The sequence below is a fragment of the Mustela nigripes genome, chromosome 13 (genome assembly GCF_022355385.1).
Source record: "Mustela nigripes isolate SB6536 chromosome 13, MUSNIG.SB6536, whole genome shotgun sequence".
Lineage (NCBI taxonomy): Eukaryota > Metazoa > Chordata > Mammalia > Carnivora > Mustelidae > Mustela > Mustela nigripes.
Genome location: NC_081569.1, coordinates 16,568,011 through 16,593,884, shown reverse-complemented (window position 1 = coordinate 16,593,884; position 25,874 = coordinate 16,568,011). Strand labels below are relative to the sequence as shown.

The 25,874-nt window shown below is 50.1% G+C and overlaps 1 protein-coding gene across 1 annotated transcript in view; it reads left to right on the top strand.

Moving 5' to 3' along the window:
• The window catches only part of IGF1R (insulin like growth factor 1 receptor), a 291,050-nt gene that overhangs the window by 243,652 nt on the left and 21,524 nt on the right, over window positions 1-25,874 (top strand). Inside the window, exons 6-17 of the mRNA XM_059371653.1 lie at window positions 1,201-1,415; window positions 3,643-3,769; window positions 5,275-5,513; window positions 8,145-8,312; window positions 8,550-8,754; window positions 14,006-14,289; window positions 15,581-15,717; window positions 16,217-16,376; window positions 20,120-20,222; window positions 20,775-20,845; window positions 24,678-24,907; window positions 25,167-25,277. Of these exons, the coding sequence (XP_059227636.1) occupies window positions 1,201-1,415; window positions 3,643-3,769; window positions 5,275-5,513; window positions 8,145-8,312; window positions 8,550-8,754; window positions 14,006-14,289; window positions 15,581-15,717; window positions 16,217-16,376; window positions 20,120-20,222; window positions 20,775-20,845; window positions 24,678-24,907; window positions 25,167-25,277 (2,050 nt within the window). The remainder of the gene's footprint in view (window positions 1-1,200; window positions 1,416-3,642; window positions 3,770-5,274; window positions 5,514-8,144; window positions 8,313-8,549; window positions 8,755-14,005; window positions 14,290-15,580; window positions 15,718-16,216; window positions 16,377-20,119; window positions 20,223-20,774; window positions 20,846-24,677; window positions 24,908-25,166; window positions 25,278-25,874) is intronic.

Here is a 25,874-nt window from a genome sequence, read left to right as displayed (position 1 = left end):
AAGTGCTTGAGTGAGCTCCAGAAAGCCTGAGGCTGGGGACCAGGAGGGGGACAGGAAGGATTCAAGGTCCGTGGGGAGTAGACCTTTTATCACGGAGGACTTGGATGGACAGGATCGTCCTGCCTACCTAGAGAAAGAGGTATACAGCCTGGATCCTTCTCTGGACCCTGCAGCTGTAGCTGTCTATGCTCCCACCCCCGGAGGATGGATTTCTCTCTGGGCAGCTGGAGATCGCTGTTGCAGATTCTGGCTATCCTTCTGTTTTTCCTTTAGTCGACAGGTGGAGCTTCTGCTTCTGCTTCTGTGTCCTCCCCGCCTAGGGGCAGGACCGTATCTCATTTGGTCAGCTTATTGCTGACCAACAGCCCCTTGTTGGTGCCCACCACCTGTTAGCCCAGTGCCCCTCCAAGTGCGATCCCAGTACCAGTCGTGCTAGCATCACGTGAGTGCAGGTTGGCAATGCAGATTCCTGGCCCAGCCAGCCCTACTAATGAGAAACTCTGGGAAGGGGGCCCAGCCATCCAAAAACAAGCCTTGTGCACACTAACCTGGGAGTGTTGGTCACTGAGTCACTGCTGCCTGGATTGGGGGAGGTGACGGGGCACAAAGGCACTGCCCAAAGGGGGCTGTCTTCCCCCACCTTTTTTAGGATGGGGTGAATCTGGAGGAGGGAGCTGGCCCAGCGCTGGTCCACCACCGGGTCTGTATCCCTGCCCCGGTCTGTCTCCTAGCCCACCATAGGCCGCGGATGGCACAGATGGGATTTACCCCCAAGGATAACAGCAGACTCTCCAGCAAATATGTAAGCCGTTCCGGTTGAGTAGCCGAGCATATCTGTTCTCCCATGAACTGATTTCAAGTTCGTTATACATACTCTGCTCTGAGAGAAATACCCAAAGGCATTTCTCCGGAATGATTCCAGTAATATCCTCTGGTGTGAGAGGCATTATTTGTTGGTAATAGAGGTCCTAAAATTAATTAGTGTCTTATCGATTTCAATATGCTGTCCTTGAGTCATGCTGTTGCTATTGTTAACAGTAACTGTCCACTCTCACACACTATTAATAACTAAATCTCTTTTTGGCAAAGGCAGCGTGTTGCGGAGCCCCGTGCCGAGGAGGACCAGCGGGGGGTGGCCGGCGGGCAGGAGGGGGCACTGGGAAAGGGCCAGAACATTCACGGGGATTTCTGTGCTTCCAGGAACTACTCCTTCTATGTCCTCGACAACCAGAACTTGCAGCAGCTGTGGGACTGGGACCATCGCAACCTGACCATCAAAGCTGGGAAGATGTACTTTGCTTTCAATCCCAAATTGTGCGTGTCCGAGATTTACCGCATGGAGGAGGTGACAGGGACAAAAGGACGCCAGAGCAAAGGGGACATAAACACCAGGAACAACGGAGAACGAGCCTCTTGTGAGTGGCCCCAGCAGCGGTGATAAAGTTAGCCCCTCTGCTGATCTGCAGCGATGGCCAGCTCCCTGGGTGGCTTCCCCGCTTGCCTCACTTGGGGCGGGGGGCGGGGGGAGGACACAGGGCCTCCTGAGCCAGCACTTTGCTCCGCTGTATGTGTATCTTCAGAGCCAGTAGTGAGGCTGATTCATGATAGATTCTTATTTGTCAGTGTCCCTTAGCTTCTCTAGGAGTGTGCTGAACATTTAGAAATGGGCTCCTGCTCAAAGGGAGTATTTTATGGAAGTGCCTTACATGGACCCCTGGGTGGCTCCGTCGGTTTAGCGGCTGCCCCTGGCTCAGGTCATGATCCCAGGGTCCTGGGATCAAATCCCGAATTGGGCTCCCTGCTCAATGGGGAGCCTGCTTCTCCCTCTGCCTCTGCCCCTTCCCCTGCTCATGCTCTCTATCTCTCTCTGACAAAATAAATAAATAAATAAAATCTTAAAAAAAAAAAAAAGAAGAAGTGCTTACAGAATGTAGGGTTAAATGTCTTTTAATGCATAGATCATTTTTCAAGGAGGAGTTAGTCCTCTCCATTGCTGGGGAGCACAGTCGGCTCAGTCTTCCCCAGTGCAGAGGAAACCTCAGGGCAGAGGGAACTGAGCTCCAAGCCCAGCACGGTGGCCACGGGTTCCCTGTCTCTCCCTTGGCCTCCTCCCCACTCCGACCCCAACACAAAGAGGCTAGAGAGAGCCCACCTCGCTGAATGGATGCTGCTTTTTAAATTGAGAACCGCATAATTATAACCTTGCTGTGGTTATATATACGTTCAGCTCTTGTATCTGAGGTCTAACAGCACGTCTCTCCTCTAACCCTGTTTATCAAGCCGCTTTTTAAAATGTTGTGGTTCTGTTCGGCTGGAGAGGGTTATAAAAGTAAATTGTCTCTCTCCGCCATCAGCTTTTAATAAGGGGAGGGTACTAGGAAAAAAAATAAGAGTGATTTACATGATCAGAGGCAATTTGCTCACATACACACACCACACACACACACACGGAAGGGGACGTGTTGTGAAACCATTAGCATTTGACTGATTCGTGTTGCTGGTGTCTGGATTTACCTGGTAGACACCCAGATTGCTCTGGAGGAGGAGGGAAGAGGCCTGCCATGAAGCTGCCTGGTGTGTTGGCAGCTGGCACCTTCTCCCTCACCCGCCCGCGGCAGCCCCTACCGGTCCCCCTGGTAGGACCAGGGCAGGGCCAATGTGAGCATTTCCCACGCATTTTCTCGGCCCAGTCAGCCAGTCTGATCTGTAGGCCTGTGAATACAGTAGCCGTTACTTTCCTTTGAAAACAAAATCATGTTTTCTCCTTAAATAACACGAGCAGGAGCTACAGCTTAGTTCTAACCTCAGACCAGCATGTTTTGCCCCACTGACTTCTTCCCTTTAACCGCCGTTAGCCTCTGCTTCACCCGCTGAGTGCGCTTCGGGATTCAGGCAAATAGAGGCGGACAAGGACAGTCGGTCAGGGAGCTTCTGGTCTCCCTGAGGAGAAGCAGTCAGCAACTCTGCCCTGGTTCTTGAGGGTCATTTGAATCTGGACGGAAGAACAAGTTGGGGCTCAGGGCAAGATCCTCGCTGTAGCTCTCCAGCGACTTCCCCTGACGCACGGGCAGCTTGGCCAATGACATTGTTCCTGTCAGTGTGTCAGCCCCAGACGGAGGCCTTCCAGGGTGTCCGTATCCTTCCAGGTCGATGCCAAGTTTAGACACAGAAAATCCCCCCCCCCCACCATGGCACACCTGGACCATTGGTGTGACTTTGCCAGTTGCACAGAACAAGGGGGATCACAGAACCCCTGGATGAGTGCCAGCATATCACAGAAGATCAAGGTTTATCCTCACCTTCCTTGGTCCCCCCAGGAGCCAGGGGCCTTAGGGGTCCACTGAAAGACCAGGTGACTTGCTCAATCAAGCAGTTCCTCCTTGTCAGGTTAGGAATCACAGATTCATGTCCAAATGCGACCAGTTGTGCTGAAACAAAGGCGCGAGCTTTGTTGCAGCTCCGTGTGGTAAAATGTCTGGGTTCTCAAGAGAAAGGAGAGCCACTGAGAAGTCCAAGAAAGGGCTTGGCCTGTACAGCCAGCTTTGGAGAAGGGGGAGACAGGGCAGGGCAGGTGACTTGTTCCACTGGTGGAGGAAAAGGGTGTTGATCTCTGTCACTCACAGATGTACCTTTGTTCCCCAGGTGAAAGCGACGTCCTGCACTTCACCTCTACGACCACGTGGAAGAACCGCATCATCATAACGTGGCACCGTTACCGGCCCCCTGACTACAGGGACCTCATCAGCTTCACTGTCTACTACAAGGAAGCGTGAGTTTCTGGGCTCCGTGGGGAACTGTGGGCGTGGCTGTGGGCGGGGAAAGCGGAGCTTCATCCTCAGGGTCCCTCTCAGCTGTCACAGGATATCCATCACCATGGTGACGACCACACCATCACTGTGTTAGCCTGAGGCCTCCTGTTTTTCAGTGGGTAATTCAGAGGGGTTTGAATAAAAGAATTGCAAAGAGAAAAGCTTGTGTTTTAGAGAATTAGGTTAAGTCCCAACGTTCATGAAGTGGGATAGAGGATGTGTCCACTGACCCATACTCCAGGAGCACCCCGTGGGATGCTCAGCTCCCCTGGAGGGGACCCCCCAGACAGATATATCATGTTATTCCATGAGCCCTTCCCAAGACCTGGTCCTCTGCTCTAGGTCATGAACTAGGGAAGGAAAATGGAGAGAGACTGGCCTCTGTGTTCTGAACATTTCATGATTTATCCCAAAATCTACTGGGGGCTTTTTTCATGCCTTCTGGTGATATTCACCTGCCTCGGCAGCTGTGACTTGTTCCTCCAGACGGCAGCTCTTTTGGTCTCCCTCTTCCTTCCTTTGCCTCCTTATCCAGGTGGTACCACCAGCCTCCTTAGGTTAGTCACCCTCTTTATCCAGCTCTCACTGTGATACCATAGGTCTCCTTCCCCAATGACTGGCTTCCTCAGCACTGGAACCAGAGCCGCCAAAGACAGTATCTGATCCCCTTTCCCCTGGGGTCATAGCTGTGAAAAAAGCAGGTCTCCGGATTACTAGGTATTCAGTGTGTTTATGGATGGGGGTCATTCATGGTCTTCCGTCGTGAGGATGGGGAGGGGTAGGTTAACCTCTGTTTCAGAAGCCAGGGCGCAGGGGCTGTCCAGACCTTTCATCTGATAGCTGGAGAACCCCTCCCCACCCAAGCATGTGTGCAAAGTACTCTCTTCTCTTTGATAGTTCCCCCAGTGCTCTGTCAGTGTCGGTTGGTAACCTCACCAAGGAGCTGGTGCTAGTTTCCGAGACAATCCAGAAACTAAATATTTGAATATTATCAGATACTAAACAATCACAATTGTTTGTAAGCAAATGAGATTTTGGAATCTCTATTTTAGAAGCTCTTTTTTCTGTAGCAAAAGTCCTTTTCCCCCCAAAGTTTTATTCTTCATTGGTAGCTGATATTTGCATGAAATGATTATGCTTGTTTTTTCTTAATGGTGAAAAATGCCATGATTGGAAGAGAGAAAATGAGCCTTTTCCTGCATGCTTAAGGAGCAGTGTTTTCCATCCCAGTAAAATCAGAATTTACTCTTCCTGGGGCAGGGTACACCATTCTATGGTGCGTTTGTAAATGTGGAACCTGGGGTCCATTTTATTTTATTCTTCGAAACAAATCCAATGGACTTCCTGTTTTATTTAGAATTCCTGTTATAGAAAGTGTGACATGCTAGGCCCCTGGGGAAGATTTCAGTGAGCTTTGATGTCAGAGACCTAAACCTTCCTCTGGTTTGATCTACTGTCTTCCTAGACCTTTTAAAAACGTCACGGAGTATGACGGGCAGGATGCCTGTGGCTCCAACAGCTGGAACATGGTAGATGTGGACCTCCCTCCCAACAAGGATGTCGAGCCTGGCATTTTACTGCAAGGACTAAAGCCCTGGACACAGTACGCGGTGTATGTCAAGGCGGTGACCCTCACCATGGTGGAGAATGACCACATCCGTGGGGCCAAGAGTGAAATCTTGTACATTCGCACCAATGCTTCAGGTAGCCACAGCACCCATCCCGTATTTTTCATGAGCTCACCGTGCTTACTACAAGATGTCTCAATCCTGGACGAGTCTGTGTCTTGTATGTGTTTCTTATCAATATCTAGTGCTCTATCATATTGTTTTTTTCCCAGTCCCAATACCCTAAGCTCTTCCGGGACGTCTTTCTGGCCCATGTTCCATCATCTGCCTGCTCTGTGCCAGTGAGCCCAGGTCCTCCTACCGGACTGGGGTGGTTTGTTTGGAGGACCCAGCCAGGATTCAACCCACTGTTTTATTTTCATAGTTGAACCACCAGGAACTGAACACATGCTGATTTGGTGTTCCAGTTACCTCACGCGGCTCGTGGGTTTTCCATCTACATTCTGTAGAGGCAAGGGTTCCAAGGAGGTAGACGGAATTTGGAAAGCGTCAGACAGAGTATACTGTGGACATTCCAGAAATTCGCTGGTGAAAATGTTCCTCCTTCTGTCTCTGTCTTCATTTTCTAAACCACCTCATTTTTCTCAACTCCAGAATCTGGAACTAATGAAAGCAAACGTTTGTGTCTATTAGCCAAGTATATGAAAACCAGCTTAGAGTAGGAAAATGGACATCATTTCTAAATGCAATGATAAATATCCTTGGACGGTGGCTGTTTTATAAAACACCCATAAGGTAGCACGAAATAAATTTAAATAGCAGAGAGGGTGAGGAAGAAGTGTTGGTGGGGACAACCCTTGGCTCACACGTGCCTCGTTCCCCCTCCCTCCTCCCCTGCCCCATCTGAAGGATCCCATAAGTGGTCACAATCATGTCACGGACCCTGAAGTGTTTATAGAAATAAATCTGGCACAGATTTCTGATTCTGGGTGTGGGATGCTGTAACAGAGGCTCAAAGGCAACAAAACAAGTTATTCTTCTAGGTTTGGAAGTAATTTATTGTACCCAGCTCAGGAAAAACAACATTTTTTCTTATTATGACAAGTTCTCTCTCTTTTTTTTTTTTTAATCCATTCACTTACTTTAGAGAGTGAGTGAGTAGGGGGAGGGACAGAGAGAGAAGAGAGAGAAGATCCTCAAGCAGACACCCCACCAAACACAGAACCCAATGTGGGGTTCAGTCCCAGGACCCCAAGACCATGACCCGAGCTGAAATCAAGAGTCAGCCACCCAACCGACTAAGCCACCCATAACGCCCCTTATTAAATGACAAAGTCTTAAGAAACCCCGATTTCCTTTCCCCAAAGATGGGAAACTAAGCACCAGAGGAACTGGGCCAGTTCCCTACATCTTGACCCCTGTCCTTACAAGTGGTAGAGACAGAGGAAGACGTGGTCCTCTGCCTCTGCTTTTTTTTTGTGACACTTACAGTTGAAACATCTGGGGTATGCTGTTTATTCTTGAAATACTTGACTTTGGAAACCTGAAAGTAGTCGAGCATCCAGTGGTTATGTTTTTCCTAAAAAAGCTGGCGTTAGTCACAGCTTTTCCCTAAAGCACCACTCCGTATAGGTGTTCAGAACCTTGCCTATGATATTATGGGCCTTAAAGTACCCTTAAGCTCCTCGCCCCTTTGAAATTTCAAAAAGTGGCTTGGATGACCATGTTGTTTAAGTGATAGACAATAAAGAGGTCTCTTGCACTTTGGAAAACCCCCCAAAATCAGTGTTTTCTTGGGAACCCAAGGAAAATAAGATTTCAGCGGTCCTGGGATGTGTTTGCCCTTTATACATAAGGCAGCTCTGGGTTTTGGTTTGAGAGGCAGTAGCAAATAAAGCTTGACCAGATTATTATGCTTTGCCTGTAAATGAATATTCTTTGGCTGGTAACAGAGGCCATTGCCTGCAGTCGGGGCTCTCTGTGTGTTTGTGTTTTGGACTGCTTTCCCTTGTCCTATCTCATTTATCCCACGGAAGTGAGGTTATTGAGCCGAGAGACTCTGGGGCGCCTGGGTGGCTCAGTGGGTTAAAACCTCTGCCTTCGGCTTAGGGTCCTGGGATCAAGGCCCGAGTCGGGCTCTCTGCTCAGCAGGGAGCCTGCTTCCCTTCCTCTCTCTCTGCCTGCCTCTCTGCCTACTTGTGATCTGTGTCTGTCAAATGAATAAATTAAAAAAAACAAAAAAACAAAAAAAGAGGGACTCGCAGATCCTCGTCTTCCATGCCTCTTACATACCCCTTGCACACACGCGTTGTGCACACACACTCTCCCCCTTTCTCACTTTCATTTTGGCATCTTGCCACTTTTATCAGAGCTCCAGAACCTCAAATGAAACCCAAATCAGTCCTTTCCACCACTTGCTAGAACTGCTGGAGTCCAGCAATTTGGAGACTGGTGGTTGGACTGGTGTTGGAATTAGCTGTAAGTTTTTAAGTCACCCACCTGTAACCCGTAACTTTCTCCACGGGCCTCTCCGTCCTGTTTCCACAGAGGTGATCTGAAAGTAGCTAATACAAAGAGAAATGCAGGCACTTAATGTGATTTCAAAAGAAGGTTCCCTTCATAGTTTGTGTGTCTGCATTCACCACAGTTTCCGTGTCCGGGTCAAATCCGTGGCTTCTTGTAGGCTTATAGTGATTCAGTGATCCAGTGGCCGCCTGGATTCAGGGTGCGTTCCATTTTCTGAAATGGCCTGTGTTCCCCTTTCCAGTTCCTTCCATTCCCCTGGATGTTCTCTCCGCATCCAACTCCTCTTCCCAGCTCATCGTGAAGTGGAACCCGCCGTCCCTGCCCAACGGCAACCTCAGTTACTACATTGTGAGGTGGCAACGGCAGCCACAGGACAGCTACCTTTACCGGCACAATTACTGCTCCAAAGGTAAGGTGGGGGTTGCCCGTGGCGGGGAGGGTGTGGACCTGGAACCAAACTCCCGCCGTCTGGAGTATCCGTGCTCCAACGTACCACGTAGCCCCTGACAGTTCCAGCCCATCCTCGGAAACCGACCACATTCTCCATTAAGCGTGCTGACGGCTGCCCCCTTCTGCCCACCGGCCCACTGGCCCACCCAGCTTAGCCTTCATGTCTGCTCTTGTCGGGCTTCTCTTTCCCGAGCAGACAAAATCCCCATCAGGAAGTACGCCGACGGCACCATCGACATCGAGGAGGTGACGGAGAATCCCAAGACTGAGGTGTGCGGCGGAGAGAAGGGGCCTTGCTGCGCCTGCCCCAAAACGGAGGCCGAGAAGCAGGCTGAGAAGGAGGAGGCCGAGTACCGCAAAGTCTTTGAGAACTTCCTGCACAACTCCATCTTTGTGCCCAGGTACCTGGTGTCGTTTGAAAATGTCTGCGGGCTGACGCTCCTCAGGCAGGCTCGGTGGCGCGCTCCCCATGCAGAGGTTCTGTGAGGTCAGCAGCCTCGGGGCAGAACCCTGTAGCCATCGAGGGGGGAACAATAGAACAACAAGAACAGTCCATCAGCTTGGGTGAGTGGGTGCCTGGGGCAGGCAGAAAGCACTGAAGGAAAGGGAGACCAGGGGATTGTGCCACTGGGGGCCACGGGCACGTCAGTGCCACTGCCTCAGCCACAAGGCATCCCGTGGACGGCAGGTGGGTTCTCAGCTGCGGGGACAGGAAGTGAAACTCAGAGAGGCCCCCACCCATGGAGACCAGCAAACGGACCATGGAGACCCGCAAGGGCCCTCTGGCACATCCCACTTCTCTGTGCGGCCTCTCAAAGCCCGGCAGAGGAGAAGCGAAGCAAGAGGGAGAAAACCAGAGTGAGTTTTGAAAGTGGCCCAACTCCCAGACACAACCAGATGCCACAGACATCTGCGACAAGCAGGTTTGCGAAGCAGCAGAGAGGACAGCCTTTCGAGGCAATGCAGCCCCTGTCCCCAGGAATCTCTGCTGCCCTGCTTCAGTCCCTGGGTCTGCCAAGTGGGGACAGAAATGGAGGGAGGTAGAGGTGCAAAGCTGCACTTGTCACAGCAGCCAAAGTTGGTAACAACCCATGTGCCCAGGAGCGGATGAATAGATAAGCAAAATACAGTCTAGGCTCGCGATGGCATATTATCCAGCCATAAAAAGGAATGCGATTCTGATGAAGGGCACCGCTGGTATTGACCTTGAAACATTACACTAAGTGAAAGAAGCCAGATGTGAAAGGAACAGATATGGTAGAATTCCTTACCTGCAAAGCCTCACCAGAGGCAAATTCATGGTGACAGAAAGTGCATTCAGGTTTCCAGGGGGCTCCGGGGGAGAGGGGGATGGGGAGTTGGGCGTTAATGGGTCTAAGAGCTTCTGTTTGAGGTGATGGAAACTTCTGGAAACAGTGGTAATAATGATTGTACAGAATCATGAATGCAATCAGTGTCTGAACAGTATGCTTAAAAATGGCTAAAATGGCAAGATTTGGGTAATATTTGTTCAAAAATTTTATCTTACCACAATAAGAAATGGTTTAAAAGACAAAAAACATGCGGGATGCCTGGATGGCTCAGTGGGTTAAGTCTCTGCCTTCACCTCAGGTCATGATCTCAGGGTCCAGGGATCGAGTCCCACATCGGACTCTGCTTGGCGGGGAGCCTGCTTCTCCCTCTCCCTCTGCCTGCCTCTCTGCCTACTTGAGATCTCTCTTTCTCTCTCTGTCAAATAAATAAATAAAATCTTAAAACACACGCAAACACCCACACAAAACAAAAGCATGGAGAGGAGTCCAGCAGGGTAGACCTGCCATGTCTGGGGAAGGAGATGGAAACAGAATGGTGGTCCTTGTCTCTCTTTTCCTCCTGAGAGATCACAGTGCGGTGTTTACAAACCGGCCCTTGCCTGAGTTGTGAGCAGAGGACCTGGATCCACTTGCACCTACGTGCTCCCGGTCCCCACGGCACCCCTGCCACCAGCCCACCACCCAGCGTCTTCTGTGATCGCTGTTCCTCGTGCCCCCGACCGTGAGAGGCACCAGAAGCCCGTAAATTCAGTTTATTCTTTAATGCCCTGGCCCTTAAAGGTGTACTTGGATTGTAACTACAAATGGCTTTTAAAGTGATTTTTTTTTTCCCCGTCGAGTGACTTCCCTGATGTTTGTGTAATATTCCAAGATACCCATTTGACTTTGAAAAATCATTAAGAAAGACGACTTAGAGTGGCGGGCATTCTTTTCAGAACAAAGTTTCTCATTGCTTCATGCCTTTCTGCCCCTCCTCTCCTCTCTAGGAGTTGAAACCCCTGGCCTGTGAAGGTAGGAGAGCCTTTGTGGGTCCCCCTGACCTGTTCTGCCCAAGACCTCTCCCCCCGCGGCTGCGTTCAGGTGCCATCCCAATTGTCTGCAGGTCATATGTACTTCCAAGAAAAAGAGTGTTGGAGGAGCTCAAAGAGGTTTACAAACTAGGAATCAGGCTTAGTGACTTCTTCAGCAGCCTAATTACTGAACAATCCATTTGGCCCTTAGCTTTACATTTTGACACATTAGGGCCCTTGCCCTTTGGTGGCATGGCTACTCAATGTGGGCTGCCTCCCCCCATCCCCCACCCCCACCCCCGTGCCGGCAGAAGCGCAGCTACTGGCACTTCCTGCGGACGCAAAGCAGATGGGCAGGAGTTGTCTGTTTATTCCCTAGCAGAAGCCGTGGGCCCCGTTGCTGTCTCATTTCACCGGCCCGCTAGAGGTTCAGGTTTTGAGCCCCGGCTTTGGAGAAGTTTTGCCAAAGGGCCACGAGCTTTCAGTCTGCAGCCACAAAGCAGTGCCTTTCTTTCCCGTCAGTGGGGAACGCAAGATCAGGCAACGCGAAGGCAGAGCTGTGGTCGACGCAGGTATTAGTAATGCCGGTGTTCCTGTTGCCAAATTCAAAATAAGTTTTCTATGCCAACCTCCCCCTGATGGATGCTCGCCTCGCCCATTTGGCCCTGACACTATCTGTCCTAAGACAAGTCTGACCTGCTATTTTGTCTTTTCATGGGATGACCATAAATACTATATTTGCCCACAGTGAGAGACCGCGATGTATACACACTTTGAATTGTTTTTTTTTAATGCCTCCTACCGAGGATATAAATCTCATGTCCACACAATTTGCAAAAATTTTGATAGAAGGAATGTCTAGTTGGCAGAATGAATCATAAAGGATGGTTTTCTGTTTTACAACTAAACTATCCAAAGATGACTTTTCTTTCTTTCAATTCATTCTTTTTTTTTTTTTTTTTAAGAATTTAATTTATCTCAGAGAGAGAAAGATAGTGTCAGAAATTCCAAGAGAGAGAACATGAGTGGGGAGGAGAGGGAGAGGGAGAAGCAGGCTCCCCACCAAGTAGGGAGCCCGATGCAGGGCTCGGTCCCAGGACCCTGAGATCATGACCTGAGCCGAAAGCAGACGCTTAATTGACTGAGCTACCCTGGTGCCCCTCTTTCTGTTGATCCTAAGAACAAGCCAGTCAAGTCAGGTTGGGTATGTTACATGTTGTCCAGCGTGTCCCATGTGATTTAAAGTGGATTGGAAGCTAGAGTTTGTTAAGTTGCTTTCTGGAGTCCATATCTGGTGGTGAATGTCTTTGACCACGGCCTTTATTTTTTTTTAAATCACATAGTTGAGTTTAAGTAACTGAAATGTTGACAGATGTTGAAGACCGCAGGGTTTTCCAATAGAGTAAGTGGGGTCATGGAGTGGGAGTGGGGAAAGCTGACAGTGATCCTTGCTGTTGGTCACACTATTTGGAAATGTGGCTGTTTACAAAGAACCATGGGTGTGCCATTCTGCTTGCCTTATACCTTGTCTTCCTGATAATGTCCCGTGTGGCCTCCCTCCTCCAGCCCCTAACTTGGTGTCACTAGTAACAGCTGTAATCCCAGGTAAATGGGGATGGGCTATGGGAGGGGTTTGGGCAGAGTATTAATTTGCAGTGGATTAAACCCAAGCCAACTTCTCTCTCATAGACACGAGGATGTGTGGTGTTGGTTTTATGGGTGGTGTTGGTTTTGAAGATCGCTCTGGTAGATGTCAGAAAAGGGTTCTCCAGCGATAAATGTAGTTCTTTGTGTCCTTCCCTTTTGGGAAGATTGGTTGGTGTGTAGAGTGTGAGGATGGGAAATGGTCAGCCTCCTCTTCTAAGCTTTCCTTCCCCGGTATCGTGAAAGCGAATACAGTAAGGCCATCAGTGCACGGCCTGACCCTGCAGTTCTCTATCTGGTGGGATGAGCATATTTGGGTTGATGTTTTAGGTTAGGACCCACTGGTCACTGCACAAAAGCGGTGATAGCATTTTCTGCAGGGAAATCCATGGGCCAGGCAGACTAGGGAGCCAGAAGCCCTTTCCCCCAAGCTCCCTGCTTTTCCCTTCCAAGCTTTTCACTTCAAGGCAGATCAGGACCCACCAGAAACCTGCTGAGTGTCAGCTGAGCCCCAAGTGGCTTCTCAGGTCCCCTGATTCCCCATGGGGCTTCTCCCTCTCCCCTGCGTGAGAACTGAGGAGCATTCCCACTTTCTGATCTTTCTCCTTGCCTTGGGCCCTTGGATTTCTTTCCCAGATGAGCTTTGTTCTGGGACCCTTCGCTTATGCACGGGAGGAGTGAGGCCCATGGACAGCCCTAGTGTAGAACCAACAGCAGCCTGCTTCCCGCTGTTGCTGGAAGTTGGCCTGCGGGTGACTGTTCCTTGTCTGGGTACTTACTCTCATGTTCTGTTGCTGTTGCTTCCTATAAATGCGAGGGGCTTATTTTTAAGGTTTCTGAGGGGAGCCCAAAGCCCTTATTTCCACATCCCACAGCAGCAGCCATTGGAGCAGTCACCCTCACCAGCTGCGCGGATCACCTCTTCTGCCCTTTGGGTGCGAACATTCTCTTTTGATTTCTCTTTTGCTGTCCTATTGCTTTTGTAGCTGTTGTTCTGAGCCTTAGTCCAGGCCTTGAGCCGCTCTACCCCTGTCAACAGCAGGGCCTGGGAGAGGCCACAGGAGGTCGCTGCTGAGTGGGAGGCAAGCCAGACTGGAAAGACCTCCAGGAGTGTGAAAAATCCAGACACTGGGGTCTCAGAGGAAGACAGGGTCAGAGGGAGCCCCAAAGGGAAGGGTATGGGGGTCCATGTAAGTGCTTGCTGCTTGGTATCTTTCTTTCCACAAAAGGTGGTCAGCGAAGCCATCCTCTGGGGCCTGTACCACACAGCTCAGCTCTCACCTCACCCCCTAATAAATCTTCGTGTGGCCAGCAGGTTGGTCACGTTCAATGCTCAACCATAAGACTGGTGGACCGGGGAGCACAGACATTCTGACCAAAGGGCCAAGAGGCTGCAGAGCCAGAAGTGACTGAGGCATTTCTTTGCCTTTAGATACCATCGAATCACCACTCTGGGGGCCAGGGGGCAGTTTGTGTGCCGATTCTGAAGCTTGCAGAGTAGAGAAAGCAAAATAACGAAGAAGGAAATCCCCGTATTATTTGTTGGTTCTTATCCAAAAGGGCTGAATAGCTCCTTTCATCCAAACTTGGGGTTTTTTCTTTTCTTCCGTTACTCTCACCCAAGTCATAGAAAGGACAAAAGAGGTAGCGGCACTTCCAAACCAAGTTTTTTCTCTTCTTTGCAGACCTGAAAGGAAGCGGAGAGACGTCACACAAGTCACCAACACCACCATGTCCAGCCGAGGCAGGAACACCACAGTGGTGGACACCTATAATATCACAGACCCAGAAGAGCTCGAGACAGAATACCCTTTCTTTGAGAGCAGAGTGGATAACAAGGAGAGAACTGTAATCTCCAACCTGCGGCCTTTCACTTTGTACCGCATTGACATCCACAGCTGTAACCACGAGGCTGAGAAGCTGGGCTGCAGTGCCTCCAACTTTGTTTTTGCAAGAACCATGCCTGCAGGTAGGGTGTGATCCAGCGAACCCCTCTCCTGACTCACTCACAGCCCAGTGGAGAAGCTTGTGTTTTATGAACACAGAATCTGTCATCCAGGGCAATGACCCTTAGTGTCCATCTTGCTTATTAGAGAATGTGTGGTTATTTGTAGGCAGCGTGGTAGACCAGCAGCCCAGGGAATGGAGTCCCTTCATAGTGACATCATTTCCAACTCAGTCTTTGCACAAAGTCCTACAAGAGCAGGCACTGCCCTTCAGGGTCAACTCCCCTGCTCCCACTTCGTTCACATTGTACATTCCCATGGCCGTAGTCCCCGTTTGTGCACACATAAATTTGCCTGGTCCCTCCTGAGTCATCAGGTTCCGTGGAATCTGTTAGCTGCCTTGACTCAGGGTGACCTTTGCTCCTCAAGGTCAACTACTGGAGTAGCCATTGGTCCTGCCTCTTGGGTCTTCACCTTCCCCTTGGAAGTTAAAAAGCTGTCTGTTCACATTGCCAACCGTCCATGTTTAAGGATAGGGGAACGGCCCATTCTCTTTTCTGCCCGGGGTTAGCAGCTAGCAGAGGAGCCCAGAAGTGGAGTCTAGGAGAAGGGCCCTCCAGGATGCCATTCTGGCGCTGACACACGGCATGTCTCAGGGCTACTGCCAACTCCCTGGCCTCAGTTTCCCCACCTTCTGGGAGGGACAGAAGAGCCTTCCCTGGCTGTAACTTGCAGAAACTCCAGGTCACTGCCCGGCTTACTGCTTAAAGCAAGAGCGTGAGCCCCCGGCCTCAGCTAGCCATGGCTGGAGGAAGGGTGGACGGAGGCCCAGCTCCAGGCTGTCCTTCACGCCCACATCAAGGTTGAGTTTGCCACACGTAGATGCATGTAGATTTAGACCTGAAAAGCTCTGTGTCGCCGCCTGGAGGCTTGTGGCCACCGCCTCCGCTCACAAGGAGCCTTTTCGATGCTGCTTGTGCTTGAGGCATCACACAGTTTCCCTTCTTGAGGGGTAGAAGCCAAAAGCCAGAAATAAGTTACTCAGGCTGCCGGGGTTTCCAACTGTACTTGACAGAGCAGACTTTTTTTGCAGGGGAGGTTGGGTTGCTAAGGGGGAGCAAGCCTGAGACCCATCAATAGACTGCTTGGCTTCCAAACCCCATGCTACATGTGAGCAGCCGGCTGTTGTGGGGTCTGTGCGGTCCCCGTCCTCAGCCCTGCTCACACGGACTGGGGAGGATGTGCTCAGGGTAGCCCACCCCAGCGGGGGAGGACCCGAGTCTGACTTTCTCGCTTGTTTCAATTGTCACGCAGAAGGGGCAGATGACATTCCTGGGCCCGTGACCTGGGAGTCGAGGCCTGAAAACTCCATCTTTCTCAAGTGGCCAGAACCTGAGAATCCCAACGGATTGATTCTCATGTATGAAATAAAATACGGATCACAAGTCGAGGTAAGACTGGCTCAGTGGTCCACATCGGGGTCCCCATTCCAACCGATGGCACGCACTGGCCGGGCAGAACAGACCGCCTCCCGGTTAGTGGAGGACTTAGCCCCAGAAAATGAGGAGCTGAGTCAGTAAGGCTTCAGTCTTTCCATGAGCCCCACAGTCTCTGAGGAAGTACTCAGAGTAGATGAGGAGGGGTGCTGGTTCTCCCCGTAGGAAACGACTTTGTTACAGAAAATGATCTTTCTGCAGAAGCTAGATTGTCCTTAAGAACTTTTCACCTTTGTGGGGCTCTTTTTGATTATCAAAACAGAGATCTGTTTGGTTAGAACTTGGGTGCATTTACAGTTACTGGAAGATGGCCATTCAACACTCTCTTCCTTCCCTGTATTAATGCAAATCGGGATCAGAGTCAGGCATGAGGCGGTGGGGGGGGGGGGCAGCAAGAGGCACCCATTTCTCACAGGTTTGCGGGGAATTGGCACTTGTGTTCTGTTTCCCCCAGGACCAGCGGGAGTGCGTATCAAGACAGGAGTACAGGAAGTATGGGGGCGCCAAGCTTAACCGGCTCAACCCGGGGAACTACACGGCCCGGATCCAGGCCACCTCTCTCTCCGGGAATGGGTCCTGGACAGACCCGGTGTTCTTCTATGTCCCAGCCAAAAGTAAGGCTTGGAGAAGCAGCAGTAACGAGAAAACACGAAAGGGGGTTGGGCTGGGAATGGGAAAGCCTGAGCTGTCGGGGCGCTCTCTGCCTTTCTGATTTTCCACTGGAATGGAGTTGGCCGGATTTCAGAAGGGTCACACTTCTGCCAGCTCCTCCTTTGGGAGCTCGAGCACGGGGAGCTGTTGCTTGGAGTTCCCACCTCATTTGATGGGTAGGGAGAGGGTCTGAGCCCCTTTTGAGGGTCAGGGGCTCAACAGGAGGCCTTTGTTCTCAACTTGTTTTACGTGGGAAGCATTTTACAAAGCCCTGAATTGACCAGTCCAACTCTTATCTGATTTGGGCTACTGGTTAGGACTCAGACTCAGAGCTTAGAATCCCAAGGGGTGACCAAAACCTGGAGGCCATTGGGTCCAGCCTGTTCCAGGGTAAGAGTCTTTGTGACAGCGTCTCAGACTAAGGCCTTATCTCCTTCACTGCCTATCGGAAAAAATACAGATGTACTTTTAAAGCACCTGCACGCATGGAAAGTGCACAGCGTGATTTTATGCTCAAGCTGTTGACAAGACGGAATTTTTAGAAGACCGTACTAGGCAAGGCTTTCAGATTTGAAAACTGAGTTTTGTAACATGTGTCAGTACACCACGGGCCTTGTGCTTGCTGGGCCAAGAAAACACAGTATTTTATTTGGTGACACAAATATTCCTCGTTATTTCCACGTTGAGTTTCCATTTCTTATTAGGAACCCAGTTTTTCAGATGATTTCCTGTTCAGATTATGGGATCCAGTTTGGCCAGACGCTGTTCCTCACTGTCCCACTTGAAAGAGCAGCCCACCGTGCTGACTGGTGCTACTTTGGGTTTCAGTGGGTGGTCCTCACGTCTGTGGTCCCTCCCGGGGTCCACATTTGGGCTACCCTGATCTAGCGTCTCAGTTTTTAAAAATTCAGGATTCAACCAATCCAGCTATCCACCTGGTTAGTACCTAAGAATCAAAGACAGGTGTTTGAAAATCCTAATAGTACAGATATCAAAAGAAGAACGGCCTGCATAGGACTGCAGACCTTGAAGTAGCATTTGATGAGCCTGGCACTGTGCCTGAGTTCTGGTTTTAGGGGTAAACAGCTTCGGCAGATGATTCCATCGGCTCAAAGAGTCTGAATTCTCCATGGGGCCCACTAACCTGCTCTCCCCAGCAAGCCTCTGCCACCCGGTCCAGTGCTAGAACCTTCCCAGTGATGCCTAGAACCCTCTCCAGAGCTGTGGCTGGCTTTCTTTTCTCCTCTTTTCTCTCTCCTCTGCATCGATCCCGTAGGAACAGAGCCTAGGCTTAGCGGCGTAGCATCAGGCCGCAGTCTTTGAAATAGCTGACTTGGCTTCTCTTTGGAGAGGACACATTCCCCTCTGCCATTGCTACCCCGTCTTTAACCCTGGCAGGGCTGGGATGCCACTGGGAACCCAGAGAGCCCCTCTGATGGACTCCTTCCAGCAGAAGTTGGCACGTACTGCAGGAAAATGAAATCTACATGCCTGCTTTACTATTTGTCCCTATGTCGGACAAGACTCTCCTGCTACCGCACAGTCTCTTTTCCTCTTGTTTAATCCTCAGAGGAGACAGAAGCTTTGCAAGCTTTCTGGCAACCACTGTCCTTTTAGGAACCCTTCATGTGCTTGAATGCTATTAAATGACTCTTCAGACTTTCCTTCTTCAGACTAAATAATCTCCAGTCTCTTGGCCTTTTCTTGTTGCCCAGTCACAGAGACCAATTTTCTAGCCATTTCATCATTGTGCTCCTCTCCGGCTGTGTTCCAGTTTCTCCATGTCCCCACTGAAATGTGAAACTCAGAACACGGTACAACCTGACCAGTAGGCTAAGTGATACGAATGTAAGAAGTTGTCCTTGGGAGGAAAAACTAAAACTTGGCTGGTTTCCCAACAGCAGTGATAATTTGAGAGTGTTTTCGGGAATTAGAAAGTGCAGGAGATCCATCCATGTTGAGAACGATCTGATGAAAATGTCCTTGATTTAAAAAATCAAAATAGCATTAATAATCCATAAAGAGTCATAATGGTGATGATTTTTAGTGGCAAAATAATCACTGATGTGTGACTTTTACTAGGTGTCCCTGGGTCCCCAGTGAGTTCCATCATTTCCATATAGACATCTCTACTTGGGTGGTCCCATGAGTGCCTCCCACTCCCATGAGTACCAGAACCCAAGTCATGGTTGCTGCCCTCCGAGTAGCTCTCTGTCCTTTGTTCCCAAGGTCAGTCAGTGGCGCCATGATCCATGCCCCATGCAAGCCTGGAACCTTACATCCTTCTCTCTCTCTCTCTCTCTCCTCTCTCTCTCTCTCTCTCTCCAGCCACCCATTTGCCATTCAAACCCCAGTCCCATTGATTCTTCCTCTTCCGTGTCCCTGAAATCCAGCCCCTTTTGCCACCACCACTGCCTCCTTTCACAGCCTGCAGGGTGCTTGCCATGGGGGGCAGGTCTGAGCTGTGGGGGCAGGAACGGTCCCAGGACCATGGCTTCCCAGCTGCCTGTGTGACCCTGGGGAGGACCGTCCATCTCTGTGAGTCTTCTTCCTTGGTAGCCACGGAGCACTGGTCTCCTTGTGAGGTCTGGGCTGGGTAATGCAGAACTTAGCCAGATCCTCTCCTGCCCTCTGGCACCCTCCGAGATGTGGCCGTGCCTCCTCCATGCCACCAGCCCCCCCACAGACTGTCCTCCAGCACCGCTGTCCCAACATACACAAATGTGCTCCGTTCACTGTGGGGCCCAAGAGCTCACACTGGCTCCCTTTCATCTGCAGAATGAGGTTCGAACTGCTTGGGTTGAACAGGCCCATTGGGAGCCAACCTTGCTTCTCCCCAGTGTCATCTCCAACCATTCCTCTGTGCTTGGAAAGCTTCCCTGGCTCCCTTCTCTCCTCTGCCTTGCTTTTGATGTCCTGGCAACATGGGCATCCTTGCAAAATGTGGGCAGTCTACCTTTTCGGTGTCGGTGCTCCCTGGGAACACAGTGACTTCCCGTATCCAGCAGAGTCTTCGAGGCTGCGCAGCAGCGTCCCAGGTGCCCACCTGTCACCTGAGTGCTGATGACAGGGATGAGCAGGTGTGGCGGTCAGGCTTGTAACTGTACCTGAATGTCTGGGGAGAATTCAGAACAACTTTGGCCAGGGGTGCCATACGGTTAGGTGTTTTTAAATCATCTCTGGAACTTTCTTAAGACAGATAAAGGTCAACAGAGCTTACTAGGACACCAGCTTCATACCAAACAGATTAAATAATACATTTATGATCTAAATACAAGGGTCAGTATCACTTGGGCTCTAAATAGTTAAGAATCCATTCCTTTTATTTTTGCAAATGTGCATGAGTGTGTGTGTGTGTGTGTGTGTCCACTAGTAGTCATTAAATTGCACACAAAGATGACTTTACCTGAGCCCACCACGTGAACTATTATGTCAGGGTACACTGTACTTTAAAAATGAGTTACTCTCATTGCTCCTCTGTGTGTACTCATTTTATCTTTTTTTTTTCTTTCCCCCCGAATAACTCAGAGTGTTTTGCTGTTCTATCTGATACTGTTTACCTTCAGAATTCCTAGTCTGCGATAGGGCAGTAAAGGAATTTTCGGGGATTTTTTTTTCTCATTCTTGCTGCTAAAACAAAAAGCAAACAAAAAACGACCGGCCTGTGCACCTTGTGATACTTTTGTCATTTCCCTTGTTTCTGCAGTAACGTACGAAAACTTCATCCACCTGATCATCGCTCTGCCCGTCGCTGTCCTGCTGATAGTGGGGGGGCTTGTGATAATGCTGTACGTCTTCCACAGGAAAAGGTGAGTGACTCCGGGGGAAGCTCGGACATCTTAGGTGGCTGCGCGGTCTGGTGAGGGGACCCCGAGGTTAAGGAAACGTCTTAAGGATCTCGAGGGAATATTTTACGGAACGGGTGACCCAATTTTCCCGTCAAAGTTTCCTTGCAGGAAAAAGAGAACATTTTGTAAGGATTCAGCAACAACAGAAAACGTATTTGGGGCCGGTATGGTCCACCCCTTTGCTCACGGATCCCGCTGCTCACATATGCAGAGATTTTTCCAAACCCAGTGTCCAGCCTCTTCTGGCCAGTTGGCCTTCCCGTTTCTGATGAAGTGAAGAAACCAGTGTCTCCTTAAAAGCTTTAACCCGAGGCCCCTGAAGAAGCCCAAGGACGTGTTAGCAAGATGGCTTTGGGGCCCGATGACAGAGCGTAGGTGAGAGCGGCAGGAAGGAGTTACCCACACCCCCTTCCTCTGGATGCCCCTCACAAAACAGGACAGAGAGAACTGAGAGCGCCAAGATGACATGCGCGGAGATGGGGTTTTTTAACCTGAATTTTATCCCTTTGACAGGAATAACAGCAGGCTGGGCAATGGAGTGCTGTATGCTTCTGTGAACCCAGAGTACTTCAGCGCCGCCGACGGTAAGCAGCTAAGCCAGGGTCCCTGCCTGGGGACGTCCCAGATCGGGGAGCTTTCGGGAGTGTGGCTAACGTAGGGCAAAGAGGTTCGCATTATTTTGAGGTAACTTCGGCCTCAGAATACATCTTGGTTAACACCATTTTTTTTTTTAATCAAAGTTTCTAGCAAGTTCACTGAGTGTGTCCAAAATTCTGGGACCGTGCAGAATGCCCCAAAGAAAAAAAAGCTTCAGAGATGACTGGTCAGTGAGGTAGTCCATTTACTTAATTGCCTGAAATTTTATGCTAGAATGACAAAAGCCGTTTTTTAATTGTTGACATCTAGTCGGAGGGTATGCCGCAGCTGACCAAACAGTCCTCTTAAACTGGTTTCAGCTTGAGTTTCATATTGCTGGGACTGTCTTTGATCACTCACAGCCTCCCTACATTTTTCTGTCTCAGAGTTTTTGTGTTCATCCCCGTCCTGTCCGGGATCGCAGGATTTCTATCCTCACGGCCCCTTCACAGACCCCCGGGTCATAATTCATGAGGGCCATTTAGTCCAGTGAGTGAGAAGGTTTGACTTGGAAGCTGAGTTGTACCCCATGGGTATTTGTCTTCCTTGTTTGCTGTCTCTTCTCCCTCAGGGTCTTGAACCCAGACCTTTCAAAGTCAGTCAGCGGAGGGCATTGGTCCAGGAGTCCAGTGACAGTAGCACCATGACCTGGCACTTTGCCGGGGGCTTTTATGAATGCCTCCCCATTTGGTCCCTACATCTGCGTTAGGTGGCTGTTCTTGGGCCCACCAGTGCGGAGGTGAGGCAGGGAGTTTCAGGGCAGAGGCTTGCCCAGGTCACATCGCGAGGCAGTTGAGAAGTCAGGGTGACGCAGCCCCTGGGGTCTTGTCAACAGTGTGATGCAGTCACCATGGAAAAGGACAGTGAGGTCCTCGGGGCGGGCGGGGAAGCTGACCGGCAAGAGAAGCCGGGTTGGGTTTATCAAGTGAGTAAGTGCGTGAAACCGGGTAGATGGATTTCAAAAAAATATTTGCCTCTTGGCTTCAGGTGAAGTGAAAGCAGATGTAGATGTGGAGGAGATAGGACACAGATTCATGGTTATGCTGATTGATTGTCCTGAACAAATGGAAAACATAAGAAAAACACTTAGACACTCTAAAGCACTATATAAAGTCTCACTGTGATTTCTTTAATAACTTCTAATTCAGTTCTACTTACAGTAAAGCCAGTCAAAAGCAACCTCCCCAGGGGCACCTGGGTGGCTCAGTGGACTAAGCCTCTGCCTTCAGCTCAGGTCATGATCTCAGGGTCCTGGGATTGAGTCCTGCATCGGGCTCTCTGCTCAGCAGGGAGACTGCTTCCCTCTCTTTCTCTGCCTGCCTCTCTGCCCACTTATGATCTCTGTCTGTCAAATAAATAAATAAATAAAATCTTTTAAAAAAAAAAACAATGAAAAACAAAAAGCAAGCAGCCTCCTGGAGTAGGAATCAAGTGCTGAATAATTCCTGAATCTATAAAGATCTCACAAAGTTTTATTTTTAATAGGTATATATATATGTATATTTGTGTGTACATATTCATACACACACCTCTGTACTCCTGTATATAATGTGTGTATGTATATAATGCATAGAGAACATTCTGGAAGGATACACACCAAACTTAAAATAGTGGTTACTTGTGGGGAAGATCTTTTTCTTCATTAAAAAAAAACAAAGGACTTTTATGCATTGTTTGTGTGAATGATAGCTTTATAAAAATATATATAAGATAAGGAGTCATCACACCCTTAATGGAATTGATGGGGGAAGCCACTTTCCCTCTCTGTAAAAGTGGACTAAGACTCTTCCAGAGACTTTGCTCTGCTTTGAAATAAATCTCAGGAGACTGGCATTTGTAGCTTTGACTACGAAGCATCCAGGGAGTTTGGAAAGAACATTAATACAACAATACCAGACAGTACCAGTGATTGGAATTCAAAATGTGTATCTTCCCACAACTACTTTCATAATAGGTCTTGATTCTTCTTTAAAAATAAACAAAACCCAAACTCCCTGTCGCCCTGGCCAACAGGTAGGAACACCGTCACCTCATTTGAACTTAATTTCTTTGGCTTTTCACAAGCACCTCATAGCTCCTTTCCTTAAGGGGCAACAAAAGGACATTGCCCTTTGCAAGGGCTTTCAAAACTCCTTTCTCCAGAAGCTAATCTGCATGTCACCGTTCTCCTGAGGACACCGAAAATCCCCCTCGAGGGAAGTGCTGATAACATTGTGCACAGAACCAGCTGTGGGCTGTGGGGCTGGTGGAGCTTAGGACAAAGTGTCTCTTTACACTTTTGGAAGGATGTTGTGACGAGTCTTCCCTACCTGCTCGTCTGGCAGACTTACTCTCGTAAGCAGGCATCAGCCCCTTCTGGGGGCTATGTGGCACCGAAGCCATACAGAGGGTAGACTTCCACTTATGAAATTCCAAAACACACATATAGTATGAAATTCACCAAAAGTGTGTATGAGAGAAAATTCTAGATTAACATAGGCTCAGTGGGACCCTCCTCCGAGGTGTCTAATTTAGTTTTTATCCTGCCCTTTCCAGGTGCAGGATGGAGCTTCTGTTTTGATTTCTTTTCTGTCTTACCTCCCTTCTCCCTTTTCCTCTTTCTTTCTCGTTCCTTCCTGCCTGCCTGGAATTACTTATTTAATTCCTTAAACCAGACTGACAGAAAACCTGGGCTGGAGAAGCCCTAGTCAGGCTCAGTCTTAGCATGTCCCACCTCCCAGCCCCTCACCACCTGTCTCCGGTTATGGGAGGTCCCTGAGTTCACGGAGCTCAGGCCAGAGCCCTGGTGAGACCCCACTGCTCATCAGCTGCCCCCGCAACTCACCACTGCCCCCCCAACTCACCACTGCCCCCTCAACTCACCACTCACGACTCCCTGGTGCCAGAGCTCAGCCACTTCTGTACCCCCATAGACGGAGCCCCCAGGGTCTTTGGTGAGGCTGGACATACTTGTCTAGACAAGAGCAGTGCTACCAGTAGAAATATAATGCCAGTCCCAGGTGTAACCTCAAGTTTTTCTAGTGGCCATTTAAAAGAAAAGTAGAGGCACCTGGGTGACTCAGGAAGCCTCTGCCTTCAGCTCAGGTCATGATCTCAGGGTCCTGGGATTGAGCCCCGCACGGGGTTCTCTGCTCAGCACGGAGCCCACTCCCCCCACCCCCGCCACCTGCCTGTCTCTCTGCCTACTTGTGATCTCTGTCTGTCAAATAAATAAAATCTTTTTTAAAAATTAATTAATTAAAAAATATAAAAGAAATAGGTGAAATAAGTATTAACAATAGGCTTTCTTTAACCCAATGTATGCAAAGTATTATCAATTTTAATATGTAATCAGCCCCAAAACTATTGAAATATTTACATGATTTTTTGTGCTAAGTCTTTGTGGGCTTTTTTGGTTTTTTCAAGTTTTACTTATTTAAGTCATCTCTCCACCCAACGCGGGGCTCACATTCACAACTCCGAGATCAGGAGTCACACGCTCCCCCCGCTGAGCCTGCGGGGCACACCCAAGTCTTTGTACCTGTTATGAATCCCGCAGTTGGCACATCTCAAATTGGACTCCTCTGTGGTTCTTCTGGACTCCTTGAAGACTTGAAATACCTGTATTTGACCATATAGCTGCCTCACAGAGATTTCAGGACGAGCCGTGTCGTGGTTCCCTGATGTCCTCTGTGGGCTTTAGGGAGTGGCATCTCGCGTTCTTCGGTTTTCCCCCAAAAGCACCTTCTGCTCCGGGGCCCCTCGCCTGACCTGGCTCGGTTCTGGTTTCTTCTTCTCTAGTGTACGTGCCTGACGAGTGGGAGGTCGCTCGAGAGAAGATCACCATGAGCCGCGAGTTGGGGCAAGGCTCCTTCGGGATGGTGTACGAAGGAGTCGCCAAAGGCGTGGTTAAAGATGAGCCCGAGACCAGGGTGGCCATTAAAACAGTGAACGAGGCCGCCAGCATGCGTGAAAGGATTGAATTTCTCAATGAGGCTTCAGTGATGAAGGAGTTCAACTGCCACCACGTGGTAAGAGACAGCCCTGAGGAGCCAGAACCTGACACAGGGAAAACCTCCCCAAGAGTCCCCTGCCCCTGGGGGTTTGGTGTCTCCTCCCCGACCACCTTCCAGAGTCCCCCATCACCTCCCCGTGGCCCTTAGACATCTGTGCATGGGAGGCGGACCCCGGGGCCTACCCATCTGGGCTCTGCAGTGCCGGCGGCGTGGGTGGGGACTGTGGTGGGCCACCCTCACCCTCTGAGCCCTTCCCCTCTGTCCTCCCTCCCAGGTGCGGTTGCTGGGCGTGGTGTCCCAGGGCCAGCCGACGCTGGTCATCATGGAACTGATGACTCGGGGCGATCTCAAAAGCTATCTCCGGTCTCTGAGGCCAGAAATAGAGGTCAGTTTTGGTTTTAACCGACTTCCACGTTACCCGTCCTCTCTCGAACGCCTTCCCCCAGGAGCCATGGCGTCTTTAGATCTACTGACTGTCAGCATCAAATGTTTTCTTGCTGCACGCTTGGTCCTTCGTGAGAACGATTTCCCTGACTAGAGGGAGACTGTGAGCTTTCGCAAGAGGCACTTGACCTTCCTCAGATACCGCTTTACCTAACCCCTCTGTGTATCTGCTGCTGCATTCCCTCCACCGCTCGTTACCCCTGCACTGCCGGCGCCCCCTGATTCCCACCCGCAGACCCGTGTCAGAGCTGCTGCCTCCCTGAAGCCTTTCCTGCCTCCCCCACCCCCTGCCGACCTTGGCCAGGAGGAAACATCTCCTCCCCTGACCTCTCTGCTCACCCGTCCTCTGAGCAGATCTCCCTTCCACCCTGGCGTTGGCTGTCCACCCCGGGCCCAGCCACGCCCGGTTCAGGGTCAGTGGTGGTGGCAAGCAGTGTCTGAGTCAATGCTTGTCAGAGTTCTGTGTCAGGTGGACGCGATTCTCCTGCCGGGATGGTTTCCCACTCAGCTCCGTGCCCAAGCGGTTGGCTCATTTACG